Genomic DNA, 20,043 nt, shown 5'->3' on the forward strand with positions numbered 1-20,043 from the left:
ACAATGTTCAAGCTTGCAGCAGATCTCAGTAGCCGAGTCACGTAAGCTCGGCGCGTTTCATTGTGAATTTCGTATCTCGAGATGTCGCCGCAGCTTTTAAAGCACTATCTCAACATTCGAATGAGCTTTGAATCGTAAATATCATGAAGATGTCGAATAAAAATTACTGGCTTTTTTTAAACATTAAGCTAACTATCTATCTTCCATGTAAACGAGAATCAATGTTTGTATGTCCTCTATGCGTTCCTAAACCATTCATCCGATTGTGATGAAATTTAGTACATCATTATCATCATCAGTCTATAGTAGTCCACTGTTGGACATGACAATTTTTGTGTTTTTTATTCGTCATTGTACCACCATCAATGTACGATGAGGGACGCACGTGTACTTTCTACAAATGAGTGAGTTTACTACATTAGCGAAAGACTCAGTGGGTTTCTGTAGTTATAGAATATACTCTTTGATCTAATTCTAGGATATTTTTGTAACGTAATGAGGAGATCAAATCACAAACACTTTGGTTTGAAAACATCTAAAATAAGTTCAAAAGCAAACTTTCCGTCTCCATTAGATGATTAAGTTGTTTCGTTTCTTTTACATTGTGTTAAGGGTTAGTAGAGGATTTATATTCAGCAATATTTTATTATTGCATACTTTAAAACACAGAATAAGTTGTAACTAAGCGAATAGCGTAAAGACAAAATTGGTAATTGAGAAATAGTTATATAATTTTTAGTTAGAAAAAATTGTTCAAAAGTTGCTTACTGTTACTTTTTTTTATGATTGAAAGATTACTAGTGGCTCGGAGGTATTTCTAGTTTCACCAGGGCAGAACGGCAAGCATGGGCTCAGCCAGGAGAAGTGGAATTTGCTACAAGCTACCCGAGCGTCTCCAAAGGAGACCTAACAACTCAAAAGTAGCTGCTTTGCGAATGAATCTACTACCAAATTGGAATCGCGACCCGCTGAGAAGATCCAGCGAGAAACTTAGCGAGCTGATGTTTAAGTTAAGTTCCACGTCGAGTTCTTTGCCGAGTTCGACGAGTACGGTTATCGGAGTCTGTGAGCCTGTCCCTAGATAATGCTAGAGCTAAAGGCGTCTAATGCAACGACTTTTACTTACTTACCTTACTTTTAATTGCAAAAATGGATGACTAAGCTGAATGAATAATGACCCACTCGTTGCTAAGTTATTATCTTCGCTCACTGGAACAACAAGAACCCCATTAGGAGGGAGAACACGTGGTGATCTCAGTTGCATTGTATAATTTTTATATCACTCTTCAAGATGAAACGCATGATTTATTCAATATAGAAATAAGTAGGATAGTGAAAACCACCCGTGTAGGCTGACAATACGGTCTACTAATTATTTAATGGTTATTGGCTATCACAGTATGCTCGTTTAAAGCTCAGAGAACGCTGCTCATTCTCCGGCGATTCACTTAGTCGCTTTTTACTACAACTACGGGAGAAACTGGGTGGTGCTATTATAGGCCATACCACAGAGACACTAGGAGTATGAGTAATAACTGCTGTATTATTATTAAGGATTGTTAGTAGCTCACTTACCCAGACATATGTTTATAATATAAATTTAGTTAATAAAAATATAATAAGCGTAATGTTTGATAAAAAAGGGCAATTTCAACGTTCAAGCCTTTGTTAGTTCAATAATTTCATTAAATATAACGACTGCCAAGTTGCAATATCGGTAAATAAAACCGTAACGGTAAATAAACGAACAGATCTGTCGTAGCACACTTCTCGGAATCTCTTAAATGAATTTAACGAAGCCTAAAGGGATAGCGCGGCAGCCCTACTTTCACGAAAGTCAAACAAAGCCAAAAGAACCCACCCACCTTTTAATAAATATTGAAATTCTCAGAATCACTACACAATCTCATTAAGACCGAAATACCTTAGTGTAGGGTACTGAAATATAGCTGAAACATTACAATAAAGAGAAGATCAATAAAATGGCTCTCAATGTTAGGAGCAATAAAGTAACATCAATTGAAAATTGTATTTGACGAATCCATAAGGCGGATAGTTTACATTTCAGTTATTATAGTTGAACTTTCAATCCTCAAATTTCTATTTAATCTAACATTTCTTTTCACGCGATTTTTCCATATTCTATTATATAAAATTGTACTCGTGGATACAAACGTTTAGCCTTCAGTATAAAGTTGAGTATGACTAAAAACTCGGTATAAAGTTTGAATCAGATCAAGCAGCCCCTTGAGTGTAGTATAATTTAATTACCTTATGAGATTCTTTGAATGATGACTAGTCTATTATAGTATTCCCAAATTAGGCAGTTTTGGTTTTAAAAATTACGTATAGGAATTTTTATTTATTGCTGAGATGTGTGGACGAACTCACGGCCCACCCGGTGTTAAGTGGTTACTGGAGCCCATAGACATCTATAACGTAAATGCGCCACACACCTTGAGATATAGTTCTAAGATCTCAGTATAGTCACAACGGCTTCCCCACCCTTCAAACCGAAACGCATTACTGCTTCACGGCAGAAATAGGCAGGGTGGTGGTACCTACCCGTGCGGAATCACAAGAGGTCCTACCACCAGTAATTACGCAAATTATAATTTTGCGGGTTTGATTTTTATTGCACGACGTTATTCCTTCACCGTGGAAGTCAATCGTGAACATTTGTTGAGTACGTATTTCATTAGAAAAATTGGTACCCGCCAGCGAGATTCGAACACCAGTGCATCGCTCGATACGAATGCACCTTTCTTTCTTATCTTTTAGTCGTCTTATCCTTTAGGCCACGACGACTTACGATGTAATTACGTGTGATGGTGAATTTTAAATATTGTTATTGGATTTTTTATTAGAATTAAATTAAATTTTTAGGAATTACAAAACTACGCACCATGTGCTCGAAATTTTGTACAGAGAATTCGAATAACACTACTTAGACTAAATCATTTTGATCAAAACTTTAAACCATGATCCAGATATAATATGCTGTCTCCATATTGTATATTTATTAGAGATAATTTTCAGTACGTCCTTTTTTTTTGTACAGTAAGACTAAAAAATAGCACTTAAAGCTTATGAAATTTCATAAAAAAAAAAAATACGACAAAAATAAGCGAAAAAGAGATGAATTTAACAACTATAGAATTTGATTCTAAGAAGCATTTGTTTCTTTTAAAGAAAACACTGATCGTGTTAGTTAATCAAATGTTTGCTAATAAATTAAGCTATATGGCAATAAAACTTATTACGGACCATGCTTACGTTGACCTTATCGTTCATATTGGGAATCGCGTCACATTTTGCCATTTATGAAATCATCACTTAGAAATACAGTTTATTGATTCTTTTCAAAGTACATTCGAGTTTGAAATATATTAATTTAAATGGAAAATACCATCAAATATTCATAAACACGTTCTTTATTAATTTATTGGCACGTACAAAAAGATACAAGTTTTAAATTTAAGATTATATGATGATTTACAAAAGGATATGACCTGGCTCGAACCGCCCCGTGAATATCAAAATCCATAGGTAAATAACATTAAAACGGTCGACCGAAAAGTAACTGTAAATACCAGTTTAGTCATAATATTATATTGTTACAAGTTTGTGACAGTTATATGTGTAGCGCTAGATTTTTTTGGGCAATGATCAAAATCTTTACTACTTTGTCTCTAATGTCCTCCAACTTTCAAAATCTATTATAAGATTGCAAATTTAGTGTGTGTTTTACTGTGCTTAATATATTTAGGTAATGACACGGCATGGTGACTGCTCGTTTACATCACTGCTTTACATGACACCGAAACTTTTGTGTCGCCGCATTATGCTCACTATTGTCTTTACAGAAATGGCAAAATATGATTATAATATTTAGTATGGCTGCGAAACATACTTCATAATTGCAAGTTATTGCATGAACAGTATAATTCCTTTTCAACACATTGAACGTGAAACTAAACATTTTACGAAGGTACTAAGTAATCAAGTTTATGTTTTAGCATATATTTGGATTTTCGACAAAATATTTACTACTATTAAATCTTTTTTTGCCTACAAATATAACTCTGATTTCAAAAGGATACTTGACAAGTAAAAATTAAATTCTGCACGCCTTATCTGGTTTTAAAACTGTCAAGAAGAAAACAAATCTAAAAATTGATTTTAGATTTGCCTCGGGGCAAAAAACTCATTAAGTTCGTTTCTCTAAATGGTCAAAATCCTTTAAATGAGACGAAAAATATGCTCCGAAACGGGTTAATAAAATATGTAGACGATTCAGCAGACTTGTGTGTATAGTATGTAAGACGTGGAATTCCTTTACTTAACGAATATTCTTTTTGAAATTTAAATGCAGTTGAGACTTCGATCTCATGTGTTAAAGGGCACTGCAGAACTCTTGGTATAGCTATACACAACCATGATTTGATTAAAGTAACACACCAATTTTATTGTATGTAACTTGACTAAGAAATAATGTTGAATACGGCAAACCTAACTTGGATTCTTTAGTATTCCAAAACAAATAAAAAATATCTGATAATATCTTAGGGTCGGCAATAAAGAGGACATTGGCTCGCAAATGGTGCCCAAACATGGGTTTTTAATTGACTAAATATGTTGAGATCTGGTAGGTTGTTGTTCTACTAGTATAAATCATCTAGGGAGTGTTCGAGACCGTTGTCTCTTATCGATGTTAACGGTTTTGTCTGGAAAAAAAGAATTTGTGTTGGCGTAAAGTTAATTTTCACAAGATATGATATACTATAAGATATGAGATATATAGATATAAGAAATTTTGTTATTTATTTCAATGAGTAAGAAATTAAAAAAATGTTGTAAAACAACTCAAATAATTTTAAAACTATCTAATTGATTAATCAGATTTAATATAAAACGCAACATGATGTTACTCTCTTGCTTGATCAAGTCAATTATGTAGTGACTCACAAACATTATGCATGTCTATTGCACGTAATTTCAATTATAATTTATAAATCTCGTACCCCGGAATCGAGGTAGAATCATCATCATCTTCCACATGAATTATCTTTTCTACGTTTTCGTTGAAGGTTACTACAGATTTTCTTCTGTTCTTTTTATTTTCGCCAAATTCATCGTCATCAGATTCATCCGTTGCATCTTTAAGTTTATCTATTGATTGAATTACTATGGGCAAGCTGGGTTCCATTACAGGTATGTCTATTATTGATTCTGCTGGAGGTTCACTCAGTTTTTCTGTCGATGTCGAGGCTTTAACTTCCTCAAGAGGAGGAGCATCTAATATTTCCTGAAGTTTTCGTTCACTTTTTCTTAAATCTTCTATATAAAGTCTCGGCTTTTGTTCTGCTTCCGTTTTCGGTAGCTGACCCAGTGAGTCAGTTCGTGACGCTATGCTATTTTTGTCACTGAATTGTGAATAATGCGGACTTTTTCTTCTGTAACATTAGTTAGAAATGTAGCTTTATATAAATAGTACATAAAACGACCACATTTTTTTTATCTACACGTGCTTACCTTTTAAGTATGGACCAGACAACAGCTACAACTATTATTATGAAGAGCAGGATACTAAGGAGTATGCACGCGATCAACAAGCCGGTATCACGTTCCGCAATGACGCATATCTCTCGACCTTCTAGATGATCTTCAAGAGATATGGCATTCGCCACGATGTCCACGATGATTGCAATGTTATTTATGTCGCTGAAACCAGTAAAATATTTGATTGTTACCATTGGCAACAATGAAAGAGAAATTAAGCTTTACCGTTGTCTTAATCTCACGTTATTAGTCTTTCCACTGAAACCGGTTCCCGTTCGTTTAATCCATAAATATAGAGCTGCATGGTAGTTCCAGCCACACCCGCATCACGTTCCTTCCTTGTGTCGTCGCTAGGTTGGGTGGCATCTGATATTATATCGGACCTCAGTGCTTTAACTTCGTATCCAACACCGGTGCTTAGTTGTGAAATAATTTTTATTTCATCATCTAGGAATGAATTCTGAACTGTAACAACCGCTATGTTGTTCACATCCAGTAATTTCACCTGCAATTAGATTTTCAACTATGAACTTGAAATGCATTTGTGTAAATGCATGTTAAGATAAATAAATACTGTTATCCAAATATCTATGGTTCGTATTATTGACAAATTAATACGCGAAAGAAACGTGATTCGGTAATGAAGGTTAAAGTAATTGATTAACATGCCTTAAGCTGTTGTTGTAGATGATTGTAAATATCTTTTCATTAAGTTTAAATTGTTCACTGATTTTTGAGAGGCCAGAACAAATGTTTATGTTAGCAGGAAATAATCCCGTCCGGTATTATTGATTTCATCTTGTTGAATTCTAATTAATGCAATCTAATCCAATTAAGTCTGAGTCTTGTTTCAAAATTCTAATTACATCCTGAGCAAACATGAATGCAAAAAATATTGTTTTCCTATACAAATATTGGGTACCCATTTTAATTATTTATTTGAGGTCATTTATTTCGAATCTGGTCGGCGTCTACGTTTACTGCTAAAGGAAATCATAAATATTACCTATCATTTGATTCAGTGTGTTAGTTTCGGTTCAATGTTCTAATTAATTCAAACATTGCGATGCTAACTGCTGCAAATTACAGGAAATATAAAAAAAGAACCCGGTCTTGTTTTTAAGGAAAAAACTAGCGACAACTCAAATGACTTCATATTGTGTGTGTGGGTTTAAAAGACACTTTACGCCAAAAAACATTGTGTACCTGAATGAAATCTTTTTTTATTTAACAACGAACTTGGGAGAATTGATTTGAAAACATACAATGACGTTATCTACGAGTATTTAACGAATAATATCATTCTCAATTTAAATACACACTTGATACGAAATTCGTGGTTATAGTTTTTTATACATTGCGGCGTGTTATATTAGGGAGTAATATTTTTAGGTTTTTATTTTGAACTTAAATTTAGTGTTATTTTGTACACTTTCTTTTTTCTTTTGAAAGTTGTATTAAAATCGTATTAAGGTGTTTACGTAAATAAGTATCACAGTGTAAAGCGAATTAACTTCATTTGTGTTGCATATTTCCTATTTCCGCCTATTTCCGCCGTGAAGCAGTAATGCGTTTCGGTTCGAAGGGCGGGGCAGCCGTTGTAGCTATACTGAGACCGTAGAACTTATATCTCGAGGTGGGTGGCGCATTTACGTTGTAGATGTCCATGGGCTCCAGTAACCACTTAACATCAGGTGGGCTGTGAGCTCGGCCATCCATCTAAGCAATAAAAAAAAAAACATAGCATTTTCAAGTACCTACACATTGTTCGACAACTAAAAAAAAGCTTAAATAGCAAACAGAACAAAAAATTATACTATTTGTATTATTATCCTGATGATACCGATCTGGTTTTTAGTAAATCATCATCGATCGCTGATGCATGTCGTAATTTTAAGCAATTGAATGTTGTGAAGTAGTTGAATTATTACTTTTTTTAATTCATTTTTTTTTACTTAGATGGGTGGAGGAGCCCACAGCCCACCTGGCGTTAAGTGGTTACTGGAGCCCATAGACATCTATAACGTAAATGCGCCACCCACCTTGAGATATAAGTTCTAAGGTCTCAGTATAGTTACGACGGCTGCCCCACCATTCAAACCGAAACGCAATACTGCTTCACGGCAGAAATAGGCAGGGTGGTGGTACCTACCCATGCGGACTCACAAGAGGTCCTACCACCAGTAATTACGCAAATTATATTTTTACGGGTTTGATTTTTATTACACGATGTTATTCCGTCACCGTGGAAGTCAATCGTGAACATTTGTCAAGTACATACTTGATTAGATTTTTTTTTTTATTTTTTTTTATTGCCTTTGTAGGCAGACGAGCATACGGCCCACCTGATGGTGAGTGGTTACCGTCGCCAATGGACTTCAGCAATGCTAAGGGCAGAGCCAAGCCGCTGCCTACCGCAACCGCCTGCGAGATTCGAACACTGTTGTATCGCTAGATACGAATGCACCGAACGTCTTATCCTTTAGGCCACGATGACTGTCGGCCTAAACGATAGCCTATAAATAATGGTCTAAAGGCCTGACTTATAATTTCGATCGCCTTATAATTTTCATTTCGGGAATCAACAGCTCATTTCACTTACGGGAACGATTCCAATAGGTAATATAATCTATGAGTGTATCTCGTTTTTTTTCCTACCTATGCTGATAGCCTTGAGAAGATATTTTAGCTTTACCCTAGCGTGTAGGTGAGCTCTCGGGGCTCAAACTAGGGGTGTTGCCAACACTGGCCCTAGCAAGAGTAGTGCTTCCCAGAATCTATAATCGGATCGGAAACGCGACCCACTGAGAAGATCCGGCGAGACTCAGTGGGCAATATCTGGTATTTATGCGTCTACGTACAAGTAGCTTTATATGTCCGGTGAGTCCTTCTCCGTTTCTGTCTGTAGCGTGCACTGTAAGCTCTTGGTTATCTTGTAGGCGAGCTCTGGAGCGTACGTGAACGAATCCTGTTGTAGGAGAAACCACCACTGCGGGTTCATGGCTCCAGTAGCGAAGGACTGCATTCTCGCCTATATCTGCGTCCGAGGCCTAGAAATTAAAGAGCATTTTTTACAGGTCCCCTATTATAGCTACGCTTGAGCGTTAATAATTTTTTTTTAGAGAAATTATGCAAAAATCATGCCCGTATTACAAGAGCTCTTTCAAAAAAATAAACAGTGTGACCGATATTTTTTTTCTTCTTCTTTAAAACAAATGCAAAACACATTCCTTAGCATTCGATATGATAATTTTAGTTCTGAGATTGATTCACGGATAAGATATGATTAATATTATCTTTGTTATTAATTAAGATTAGGTACTGATATGTATCATAGTTAAAATGTTATTAAATATTTGTATGAAATCTATCCGAAAAAAAACTCTATTAAAACACGCATCTGCAAGATACGAATTATAAATATATATTCACATCACACATGTCTAAATAGTTCTTTGATAGGAATGAGTCAACATTTACTTTTTTAGCTTCATGTAATATATTCACATGAGATAAACTAGAAATGTGCAAAAGTGTGGTTTTATGTGAAATTAATGAATGTCCGAAATCGCCAGTCAATTCATCGTTGTGAAATATTAGCACTTAAAATGGAATTTATTAATATAGTATGTAGTTTAATAACTCAAAAAATATACCGAAATAATTAATTAAAATATAATAAACCTAAATAACAATTAAATTCATCTTTTTTAAACCTATTAATTAATACGGGTCAGGATACAAAAGCGAAGTAACAAAATAATTATAGTGTTATCGATCGTTGATACATGTGGAAAATTTCAAGTTACTCGTCTTGAACTCAATGAAAATGACATTCAAAGATTCTGTTATAAACAAACAAACACACATACATATCAAGTTAATAAAACCCTGTTAAAAAGGAAGCGCAATCTGCCTAGTACTACTCCCCTAACTACATTTGCCGCGAATCCTTCAAGCTGTTTGAGTGGTAAAATGCCGCCAACCACCTTACGATAAAAGTTCTAAAGTCTAAGTTATAACAGTACAGTGGTTGCGCTATTCTTCAAAACGAAACGCAACTGCTTTATGGCAGAAATAGGCAGGGTCTTGATACTTACAAGACGTTCTACCACCAGTAATTACGCAAATTGTACTTTTGCGCGTTTAATTTTTATTACACGATGTTATTCCTTCGCCGTGGAAGTCGTAAACATTTGTCAAGTACGTAATTCATTAGACAAATTGGTACCTATCTGCTTGGCGGATTCAAACCGGTTGTATCGCTTGATACGAATGCACCGGGCGTCTTATCCTTTAGACCACGACGATCTCAAACTTTTTTGTTGCCCTTGTAGGCAGACGAGCATACCCACCTAATGGTGAGTGGTTACCGACGCCCATGGACTTCAGCAATGCCAAGGACAGAGCCAAGCCCTGCCTACCGTTAAGGGTGTTAGAGTAAATTATTAAAATTAAATTAAATTAAAATTATAGCATGTCTAATTATACAAATTCTAATTGGCACAGACGGGAAGTATTGGGAGGATTTAACGAATACGGCGTTCAATCGGATTAACTAAAATAATTCAAATTAAAACAAAGTTTTTGGGTAGGTATCACCTACATATGTATGTTAGTTTGTAATATTGTGATTTAAAATAATATTGCAAAATGTCGAAAATCCCACTTATACATATTTAATGTTTTCGTGTGAAAGAGAATATATTATAAAATATATCGGGGGGTTAACAATATTACCTTTAACTCGGCCAAAGAGCGTGGTAGCAAGACTTCTTCTAAATCGGAGATCGGGTAGCCCACAGCGATCGGTTCATTTTCCTTTCCAACAAACACGGGTGCGTTGTCATTTATATCATTCACGATCAAATTCACAAAACTACGCCTAGAGTTGTATAGGATCGAATCTGTTAGTATCCAATGCTTAGACCCATAATCGGCAATTGAATTTGTCTTTTGGTCAACAGATCGCTTCGATCGGACCTTATCGTTCGCGCAATGAAGGATAAGTTCAACTTGTACTTGTGATACTTTCATGAACGCTATAGATTCATGTTCTCTGTCGATGGCTCTTGTGTGTAGTCCTGTATCATCAACATATAGCCAAGTTTGGTCGACCGGCCACCGGTTTGTTAAGGTGTAACGACATCCTTCGTGTTTCTCTGGGTTTAAAGCAACTAAATCGCGGTGAGGTGATTCTTCATCTCTGTCTATAACTAAAAGAGGCGGCATAACAAGATCATCACCGCATATCGTTGCTGCATCAACTGTCAAATGTACCTGAAAGTAATTTCGCGTAATGTATTACTTTTAATGACATCTTATACATTATATTACGGATTTTTTTTTTCTGTCTAAGCTGATAGTCTTGAGAGACTATTTCAGCGTAACCTTAACTAGTAGGTGAGGTCACGGTGTTCAAAGCTGACGAAGTTGCTAACACGAACCCTAGCAAGAGCCGTGCTTCGCAGAATCTACAACCGGATCGGAAACGCGACCCACTAAGAAGATCCGGCGAAAAACTCAGTGGGCTGTGTCTGTGGGTTAATTTACTCGTTAAGCCTTTCGTCGCAAGCGACAGGTTCGACGACAACGATGACCGGTTAGGGAATACTGATATTTAATTAGATTCTTTTTCTTTTAGGCTTTTGTTGATTGTAACTTGTATATGTTTCCTAAATGTTGCACACATCTGTAGTCGTCGTGGCCTAAAGGATAATATGTCCGGTGTATTCGTATCTAGCGATGCATCGGTGTTCGAATCCCGCTAGCAAGTACTAATATTTCTAATGAAATACGTACTTATCAAATGCTCACGATTAACTTCCATGGTAAAGGAATAGCATCGAATAGTAAAAATCAAACCCGCAATTATAATTTGCATAATTACTGGTGGTTGGACCTCTTGTCGGTCCGCACAGGTAGGTACCACCACTCTACCTATTTCTGCCGTGAAGCAATAATGCGTTTCGATTTGAAGGGTGGGGCAGCCGTTGTAACTAATATTGAGACCTTAGAACTTATATCTCGAGGTAGGTGGCGGCATTTACGTTGTAGATGTCTATGGCCTCCGGTAACTACTTAACACCAGGTGGGCCGTGTGCTCATCCACCCACCTAAGTTTAAAAAATAACTACACATTTATTACACAAAAATATTTTGTAGAAAGATAATGGGATATCGATTGTTTAATGAAAGCAATTACTGTAGCAAGAGCTGAAGCCAGTGTGAAGACTGTAGTAGCGACGACTTCGAAAGTGTAAACCCCGGAGTTAGCGGGTGCGGACAGATGCAATTCACCGTCGTTGTTCACTGACAAACGATCCACCAAGTGAACTGTGAAAAAAAAACGTACAAACAAACTAAGAAACTAATTAACCGAATATTGTTATTTAAAATACTGTTAAAATACTGTCAACAAACAATAAATTTATACATTTTTGACGTGATAACGTTGTTTAAGCCGATAGACACCGGCTGCGCGCACGAAAAAGCGTCACGTTCCGTCTGAGCTTAGCGTGCAAGCGAGAGCGCGGAACAGGCGATAGAGAGGCACGATCGGCCCAAGCGTTGGCTTTTGAAACATTTATCTCTGCTCGCGTGACGTCAGAGCTAGCAGTTCGAATAGTTCTGCTATTGACGTTATCACGTAAAACTATTTACTTTACAGACAACCTATTTTTTTTGTACACGTTAATCTAGTGAAACAATAGAAATTAATACTCATACATACAAATTTTGTAATAAATATTGAATGAATGGATTCTCGCTCATCACTAACTTTTCTCAGGTTCAGTGAGCAAACCGACGTTTGACAAATGAAGTTGATATCTATTCGCTGTTTCAACATACACACTTGTACAAAATATTATTGTTTATCATATTATTATACTCTACGTATCTCGTTAATAAATAACTTTTCTCTTACGACCTTGATTGTTTTCATAGAACACTATTTCATTGGTAGCTATAACGAATAAAGGAAAGTAATAACAAACAGTCGTTTTGATTTTCACGATCATGTCGAAATCAACAAAACAATAAAACAATTATTGTCGTTCATCTATTTCAGGCCAAGGGTAGGCGTATCGGTCATATTCATTCCGACTTAATAATTAATTTGAGCAACAACATCAATACTATCAAAAACATAAAATTGCTAATACTAAAAGTTCAGGCGTTTCGAATCTTCATGCTCAACTCAACAATGACTTATGAACAAATCATGTAGTACATATAATTGTATAATTATATTTTCTTTTTTTTTTAAGGGATTTTATGACCTGGTAACTGAGACCTTTAAGTCATGTCTTATTTTATTTATATTCATATTTCTATGAAAAATTATTATTATGAAGTGAAATGAAATGAAGATGATTAATTTGAGACATTACTCAACTGGGATGAAATTAAATGAAATGAAATGGGATGAAATATAACCTCAGTAAAATGGTAGTCATTTACTAAGATTTTTCAATGGACTTTTTGGAGGATCCCGAGAAGTTACGTCCAGCGGCTTTGTTTCATTTTCCCACATTTGTGCACTTTCACACATATTAAACAGTTAATAAATCACCATTATTGTACATTCAAACCCGAAGAAACACTAAATAGACAAAATAAAACAAATCACACAACTGCACTCCTCGCGTTCCCGCCAAAAAGTCCATTATATTTTCTTAATAGTTTTCAGTAAAATACCCTCTAAAAAGTATTACAGCTTAGTTCTAAATACGGCTTTTTCTTCTTTGTTTTAGTAGATCCTTGAGAGGAATTACAGTGCAAATTCACGTATTTACAGTATTAAGAAACGTTTTAATTAAGAGAGAGAAAAAAGAGAAATTCCAGTTAACAGTTAGTGTTAGTGCTTAGCGAGTCTGAAATTTATTAATAAGTATAATAACCGAATTCGTGTGTAATTATTTAATTATAATTAAGGAAGCCAGAGTGCGACGAAATTATAATAAATTGCGATAAACGTCTAAATTTAAGCTGAAAGGGTTCTTAATTTATTCGTAAGCTTCACAAATTACCTAATTTAGTCGTATCCCTATACCTACAGGGTTATATTATTTGTATTATATTATAACCTGTGCCTATGCTAGCGCCATTCTGGAGGATTTTTGAACTGTTATTTAGTGCTGAAAGTGGGACACTTTTTCAAGCTTCTCCCATATGAGACGGTTTTCCTTATCTCTACCCTCCATAGACTAAAGTCAAAAGAAACATTTCGGCAATATCAAGAAGATTTAGATTTTTTGAAACCTTATATAATATATTTATAATTTAAATGACTAAAATAATAATAAATCATTTGTACGTAAACTGGCATTAAATGCTTTTTTCGGTGATCAATAGGTCAATGTCGTTATTGAGAGAACCTGCAGGAATTTCTTACAGAGTATTGGTTTTATTCTAATAATTTTGTATGCAGCCTTATTACATTACACTCTATGCCTACTTGGTACGATTTAAACTAATACCATCGTTTCGATCTTGTTTGGCCATAAATACTGTTACAATTAAAAATATTTTTTTATTTATTGCAAATAACATTTTTTACTTTTACAGTGTGTTAGTTTAATATTACGGTTTTACATAACAATAAAACCGATATTATGTGCCGAGAAGGAAAACATACAGCATTGTATTATGAAGAAGCAGTGTGTACTTAGCTTAAATTCCTTGTCTATGTCCAACCATAGACAGTCAATTTAGTTCCATCTTTAGCCGCTAGGTGCTGCCAGCAAGTATAAAGGAAGCGCAGCCATCTTTGATCTTCATAGTCTTCACCAGGAAGAACTTCCTGCAATGCTGTATGTTTTCCTTCTCGGCACATAATATCGGTTTTATTGTTATGTAAAACCGTAATATTGATGTGCCTTTGGAAAACATACAGCATTGTATTATGAAGACGTGTTTGTTATCTGCTGGTGAAATTATTAAGCACAACGCTATGATGAAATAGGTAAGCTATAATAAAATTATGAAGCGCAATGATAATGTTCATAATTTATATAATTATTAAATCGAAAAAACACAGTTGTTAACTTCCATGTTAATTGAATAATTAAAAAATATTTATAAGTTTGTAATAAACATTTTATCTTGTATATACAAGAAAATGTATAAATTGTATAAATGATGTATATACATCATGTAGGTGTAAATGTTTTGAAAAAAAGAATCGTGAGGATCTTTAGGAAGTTCTATTATTCGGAAATAATTATTGTAAACGTTTGGATGATTTGCATTTGCCTCTAGAAAGTATTTCGTCTATTGGTTCATTACCAATCCATCTCAGAGGCTACTGCGGATCTACAACTTCTTAGATATGGGTTGATGCCACTACCTCGTAAGGTTGAACGAAGACCAGTTTCCAATTACAGTACGGTATGCCGCTTTTGTGACAACACACATAGTTAGAAAAAAGTCCTTACGAATCTTACTGGGCATGTCTTTTGTTTCATGTTTAGAAAGCACTTATGCAGATTATTGACGAAAATGGATTTTAATTTTAGACCCAATGACTGGTATCAGAAAGATGTTTTTCTCTGTTAAATGTTGAGCAAAGTAAGATCATTAACTCTGCGTCCAGTAGCCAGCAACATGGTTGTTGGTGTCCTTCAAGCTACCTTGAGGCGTGATCTGGTGGTGGCTGGGTTTGAAGAAAACCAATTTAGAACTATTCTCGGATCTCATGTGAATGGGACTATACTTAGTAAAGTTGTAATAAGTAGTTGAATTTTGTTTAGTTATTCCGATGGCTTTTTTAGAATAGCAATTTTTATTAGAGAGCTTGAGAATGTTCGCTGTCCTACATGTATGTTGCCCACAGAAAGTCAACAGCGCTGCTTTATGCAGAAGGATTGTTTTATAGGCAAAATTTTCTTTTTGGAAAAGAAAAAAGAATTTGGCAACATCCGCAGACTTAGGATCAATTTTAAATCTGTAGCACCATATGCACCATCTTCTAGTCGCTGGTAAGTATGCTGGCAAAGTGGATTGACACCAGCTAATTTTAAATAAATCTTCTCCTGTGTACCTGTGACCAGTCTATTATTTGTACAACCTCCCCCCCCCCCCTTTCTAAGCTTTCAGGGTTAATGTTTACCCTGTGGAGGAGGCAGGTTTTGGATTTCGTGCGCGTTATCTAGCGTTCGGGATCTGAGGGCTTGGAACCCAAATGCTTTCGCTCAGTCTGGGAACTCTACCAGGTAGGTTCCCTAGACACTTGAAGTGAGTCAGTACTCTGGGGAGAAGGTTGAGAGGAGGAATTCTCCATGCTAGTTGCATCCTCTACGGTCTGCTGAAGGTATCCAATCTTGGTCGGCGAATGGGTTTATATCCGGATGACCCCACTTTCGAAAAACTTTTGTGGTCACTTGTGGTAAAAAGTGCCATTTCGCAGGTTGATTTCCTCGTGATAGCCTGTCGGTTACGATGTTGTATCTCCCCGAGAGATTATAAGCTGACAGTTATCTTGAACTTATCGCTTAGGTTTAAAGATCGAAAGGTCAACGCTAGTGAAATACTTTCAGATTCATTTTGATTGTCACTACCATTGCAAATAGCTCTTTTGTGGCTGAGCCGTTTCAGTTGTTGAGCTGACCATAGACAGGACGTTAATATTTTGTCTAATTGTAACCCCTACCCATGTCCGACGCTTCCGTTGCCAGGAAATGGTTGGTTTTGTGTCTCGGCAATGTTTGACATGTGACTCCGTGTCAGCACTGCATTTGTAACCCCTACACATGTCCGAAGCTTCCGTTGCCAGGAAATGGTTGGTTTTGTGTATCGGCAATGTCTGAGATGGGGCTCCGCGTCAGCGCTGCATTTAATTGTTAACACATGTAGGATGGCCCGTTTTTACGGGGGTGTTTTTTCTTGAAACTTCGCAAGAATTTTCAAGTTCGCAATTTGCAAGTTAGCATAGATTGATGTAATTCCGTCAGAGTTAGAGCTAGGATGTTGTTGAGTGGCCACTTTATTTCTCGCAATTTTCCATCGAATCCCTAAACATGTCATCTCTTGAACCAGTGTACTAATTGATTTTTTGTAAGGCTGACTTGGCAGCCCAAATAATCCAAGAGCTTTACAGCTTATGTGGCCTGAAGACTCAACTTGGACTTCTTTTGATGGACCAGGTGGAATTTGCGTAGGTGGGATCACACTCAACATCCCTTTGCACGCAATGTCTCCGCGACAGAGCATGCTATGCAAGCAAAAAAGGTGTATTTGTCTTCATGGACCAAAAAAGTCGCGTAGGTAGGTTAACATTTGACTTCCCTATGTACGTAAGGTCTTCGCGACCGAGCATGGTATGGGAGCAAAAACGTTTATTTGTTTTGGTGAAACAAGATCAAGTCGTGTAGGTAAGCTAGCACTTTCGATTTTGCACGCAATGCCTCCGCGACCGAGCATGCTACGGAAACAAAAAGGTTTATTTGTCTTCAAGGACCAAAAAAGTCGCGTAGGTACGTTAACATTTGACTTCCCTATGTACGCAAGGTCTCCGCGACCGAGCATGCTATGGGAACAAAAACGTTTATTTGTCTTGGTGAAACAAGATTAAGTCGTGTAGGTAAGCTAGCACTCGACTTTGCACGCAATATCTCCGCGACCGAGCGACCGAGCACCCTATATAATGGAAATTGACATGCCAGCCCAGATAATCCAAAAGCTTCACAGCTTCTGCAGCCTGAAGTTTCAACTTGGATTTGTTTTGGTCGACCAAAAGGAAGTCGTCTAGGTAGACTAGCACTCGAGTTCCTTTTGCACGCAAGGTCTCTGCGACCCAGCATGTTATGGAAGCAAAAAAGGTTAATCCAAAAGCTTCACAGCTTCTGCAGCCTGAAGTTTCAACTTGGATTTGTCTTGGTCGACCAAAAGGAAGTCGTCTAGGTAGACACTAGCACTCGAGTGCCCTTTGCACGCAAGGTCTCTGCGACCCGCATGTTATAGAAGCAAAAAAGGTGTGGCTCTGAAGCCAGACCGAAGGGTAGGCATGTCATTTCATACTAACTCATAAGAAGGTACCGATTCCTTCCTGAAGGTACTGATACTGGTACCTTGGTACTGATCCTCAAGAAGTATCGACGAAATTTTGCGACTGATACTAGAAAAATATTCCTGAGAAATGTTTAATTCTATCATCCAGTCCCCTGGGTGGAGAAAGTTTGGTACCGAGGTGTCCGAAAACAGTTACGTGTTTTATCTTTACGACCTTGTTCAACTCTCGAAGATCGAAAATTGGACGCATTGATCCGTCGCTTTTCTTACGCAGAATTTTTTTTTTTTTGTTTTTTTTTTTTTTTTTTGTATTTGGTAACCATACATGGTTTACAAATTATTACAATTTTGGTGGCACTCAGTGCCTCCCGTCGGTGTCTTCAATTGCCCCCCTCTGGATTGTGCCAGATGTTACGGACTATGATTGTTTATAATGTTTGGCTTGCCTTTTGTACGAGGTCGTGACAAATAGGATTGTAGCCCTCCGAGGGACTGAATAGATTTCAATTTAGTATTATCAAACAAAAGATTCCTCAATGAGTAGTGCGTTGGCAACAGGATACTTTGTTAGAGACCACGGAAATTAAACTTTGACGTCTTATTTCTATCCATACAGCCCTTTTTTCCGTATACAATTTAAAACGCTTTTACGGGTAACTTGTACGACGGAGACGATTTGCCAAAGTTTTCAGTAATTATGTTACAAAGATTATTAGTTTAAATCTGTTGTGTTTTTGTCAAAATTTCCGTATTGACGAGATCAATTTGTTTACAACAATTTTCGTTACATTCAATTGTTACACACAGTTGATGCATTAGGGGTAGAAAAAAAGAAGGAGAAAACGTTTCTCAAAGCGGTGAGTTAACAATATAAATGGATAGTACTGCAAAAGTGAATATAATTACATTTAACTGCAAAAATGTGAAAAGGTCGTTGAATTGTGTACGTACATTGTGCAAGACGGCTGACATTATATTGCTACAAGAAACTTGGCTATATCCCCAAGACTTATCTTTTCTTGAAAATATACATGAAGAATTCAGTTATACTGGGAAGTCCTCAGTCGACACATCAGCTGGTATTTGTAAAGGCAGACCCTATGGAGGCCTTGCCATATTATGGAGAAAAAGTGCATTTAATTATGTATCTGTAGTGAAAATTCAGAGTAATCGAATATGTGCAGTAAAAATATTAGTTAGTAATCGATCATTTATGGTTATTAATATGTATATGCCAACAGACTGCAGTGAAAATTTACCAATGTTTACACAATGTCTTGGTGAAATGTATTCTCTAATAACAAATTGTAATATTGAAACAGTATTTGTGTTGGGGGACTTCAACGCACATCCTGGTGAGTCTTTTTGCGATGAGCTTATTGGTTTTTGTACTGAGCAAGAATTAATATTTGCAGACATAGAGTATCTTGGTGCATTGTCACAAACTTATACTTTTATTAGTGACTCACATGGGTGCAAGCGTTGGCTTGATCACTGTCTTGTTACACAGTCTGCGTCTAATGCAATCCTGGATATTGAGATTATTTATGATTCATTCTGGTCAGACCACTTTCCATTAAAAATTATGTGTGATATAAATGTTATACGAGAGAAAAGGTGTGATATTAAAGTTGCTTGTAATGGGATACGTTGGGGAGAAAGAAATATAAATGAAATAAATAAATATTTAGATTTATGTAATAGTGAATTGAAGAACCTAGACTTCTTAAATGATTTTGAATTATGTGCAGATAAATTTTGTGATAATCTACACCATAGAAGTTTGTTAGATAAAATGTATAAAAAAATTGTAAATATATTAAGTAATGCTGCCTGTAATAGTAAAGAACCGGGAGGTATTATAGGAAAAAATAGAGGTATAAAGGGTTGGAATAAACATGTAAAAGAATTTCATAAACAAGCAAGGATTAAGTTTAAATTATGGATGTGGTATGGGCAACCTAGCTGTGGCCCTATTTTTGAGGACATGAGAATAGCTCGTAAAATCTTTAAATCTAGACTAAAATGGTGCATTAAAAACCAAGAAAAAATTGAAATGGACATTTTGGCTTCTCTTCATTCAAAAAAAAGTTTCTCATCATTTTGGAAGAGTACTAAAAAATTTGATAAATCACCAAGTCTTCCAGTTAGCGTGGAGGGTGAGAGTGACTACATTGGAATAGCAAATATATTTAAAGATCATTTTAAAGTAATTTCTCCATTAAAGACAGCATCGTTGAGGAATGGTGCTGAGTTCTGTCAATCAGGTTTGCCAGTTCATTTTACATGTAAAGAAATAAAAACTGTGATAAAGGGTATGAAAAGAGGCAAGTCTCCTGGTAATGATGGACTCAGCATTGAGCATCTCCAGAATTCTGGTGTTCACCTGCCGAGAGTTTTGACTATGTTGTTCAATTTGTTTGTAGGGCATTCTCACTTACCAAGGGAGATGTTGGACACAATAGTTGT

The 20,043-nt window shown here is 36.1% G+C and overlaps 1 protein-coding gene across 1 annotated transcript in view; it reads right to left on the bottom strand.

The window, feature by feature from the left end:
* Positions 1-4,799: 4,799 nt before the first annotated feature.
* Positions 4,800-20,043, bottom strand: part of LOC114251339 (uncharacterized) — a 45,357-nt gene continuing 30,113 nt past the window's right edge. The window contains exons 41-46 of the mRNA XM_089737019.1: positions 11,768-11,898; positions 10,303-10,842; positions 8,424-8,612; positions 5,805-6,067; positions 5,536-5,724; positions 4,800-5,456 (exon numbers count right to left, since the gene is read on the bottom strand). Of these exons, the coding sequence (XP_089593145.1) occupies positions 5,003-5,456; positions 5,536-5,724; positions 5,805-6,067; positions 8,424-8,612; positions 10,303-10,842; positions 11,768-11,898 (1,766 nt within the window). The 3' untranslated portion in view covers positions 4,800-5,002. The remainder of the gene's footprint in view (positions 5,457-5,535; positions 5,725-5,804; positions 6,068-8,423; positions 8,613-10,302; positions 10,843-11,767; positions 11,899-20,043) is intronic.

Source organism: Bombyx mandarina, chromosome 22 (assembly GCF_030267445.1).
Source record: "Bombyx mandarina strain Sakado chromosome 22, ASM3026744v2".
NCBI classification, from domain to species: domain Eukaryota; kingdom Metazoa; phylum Arthropoda; class Insecta; order Lepidoptera; family Bombycidae; genus Bombyx; species Bombyx mandarina.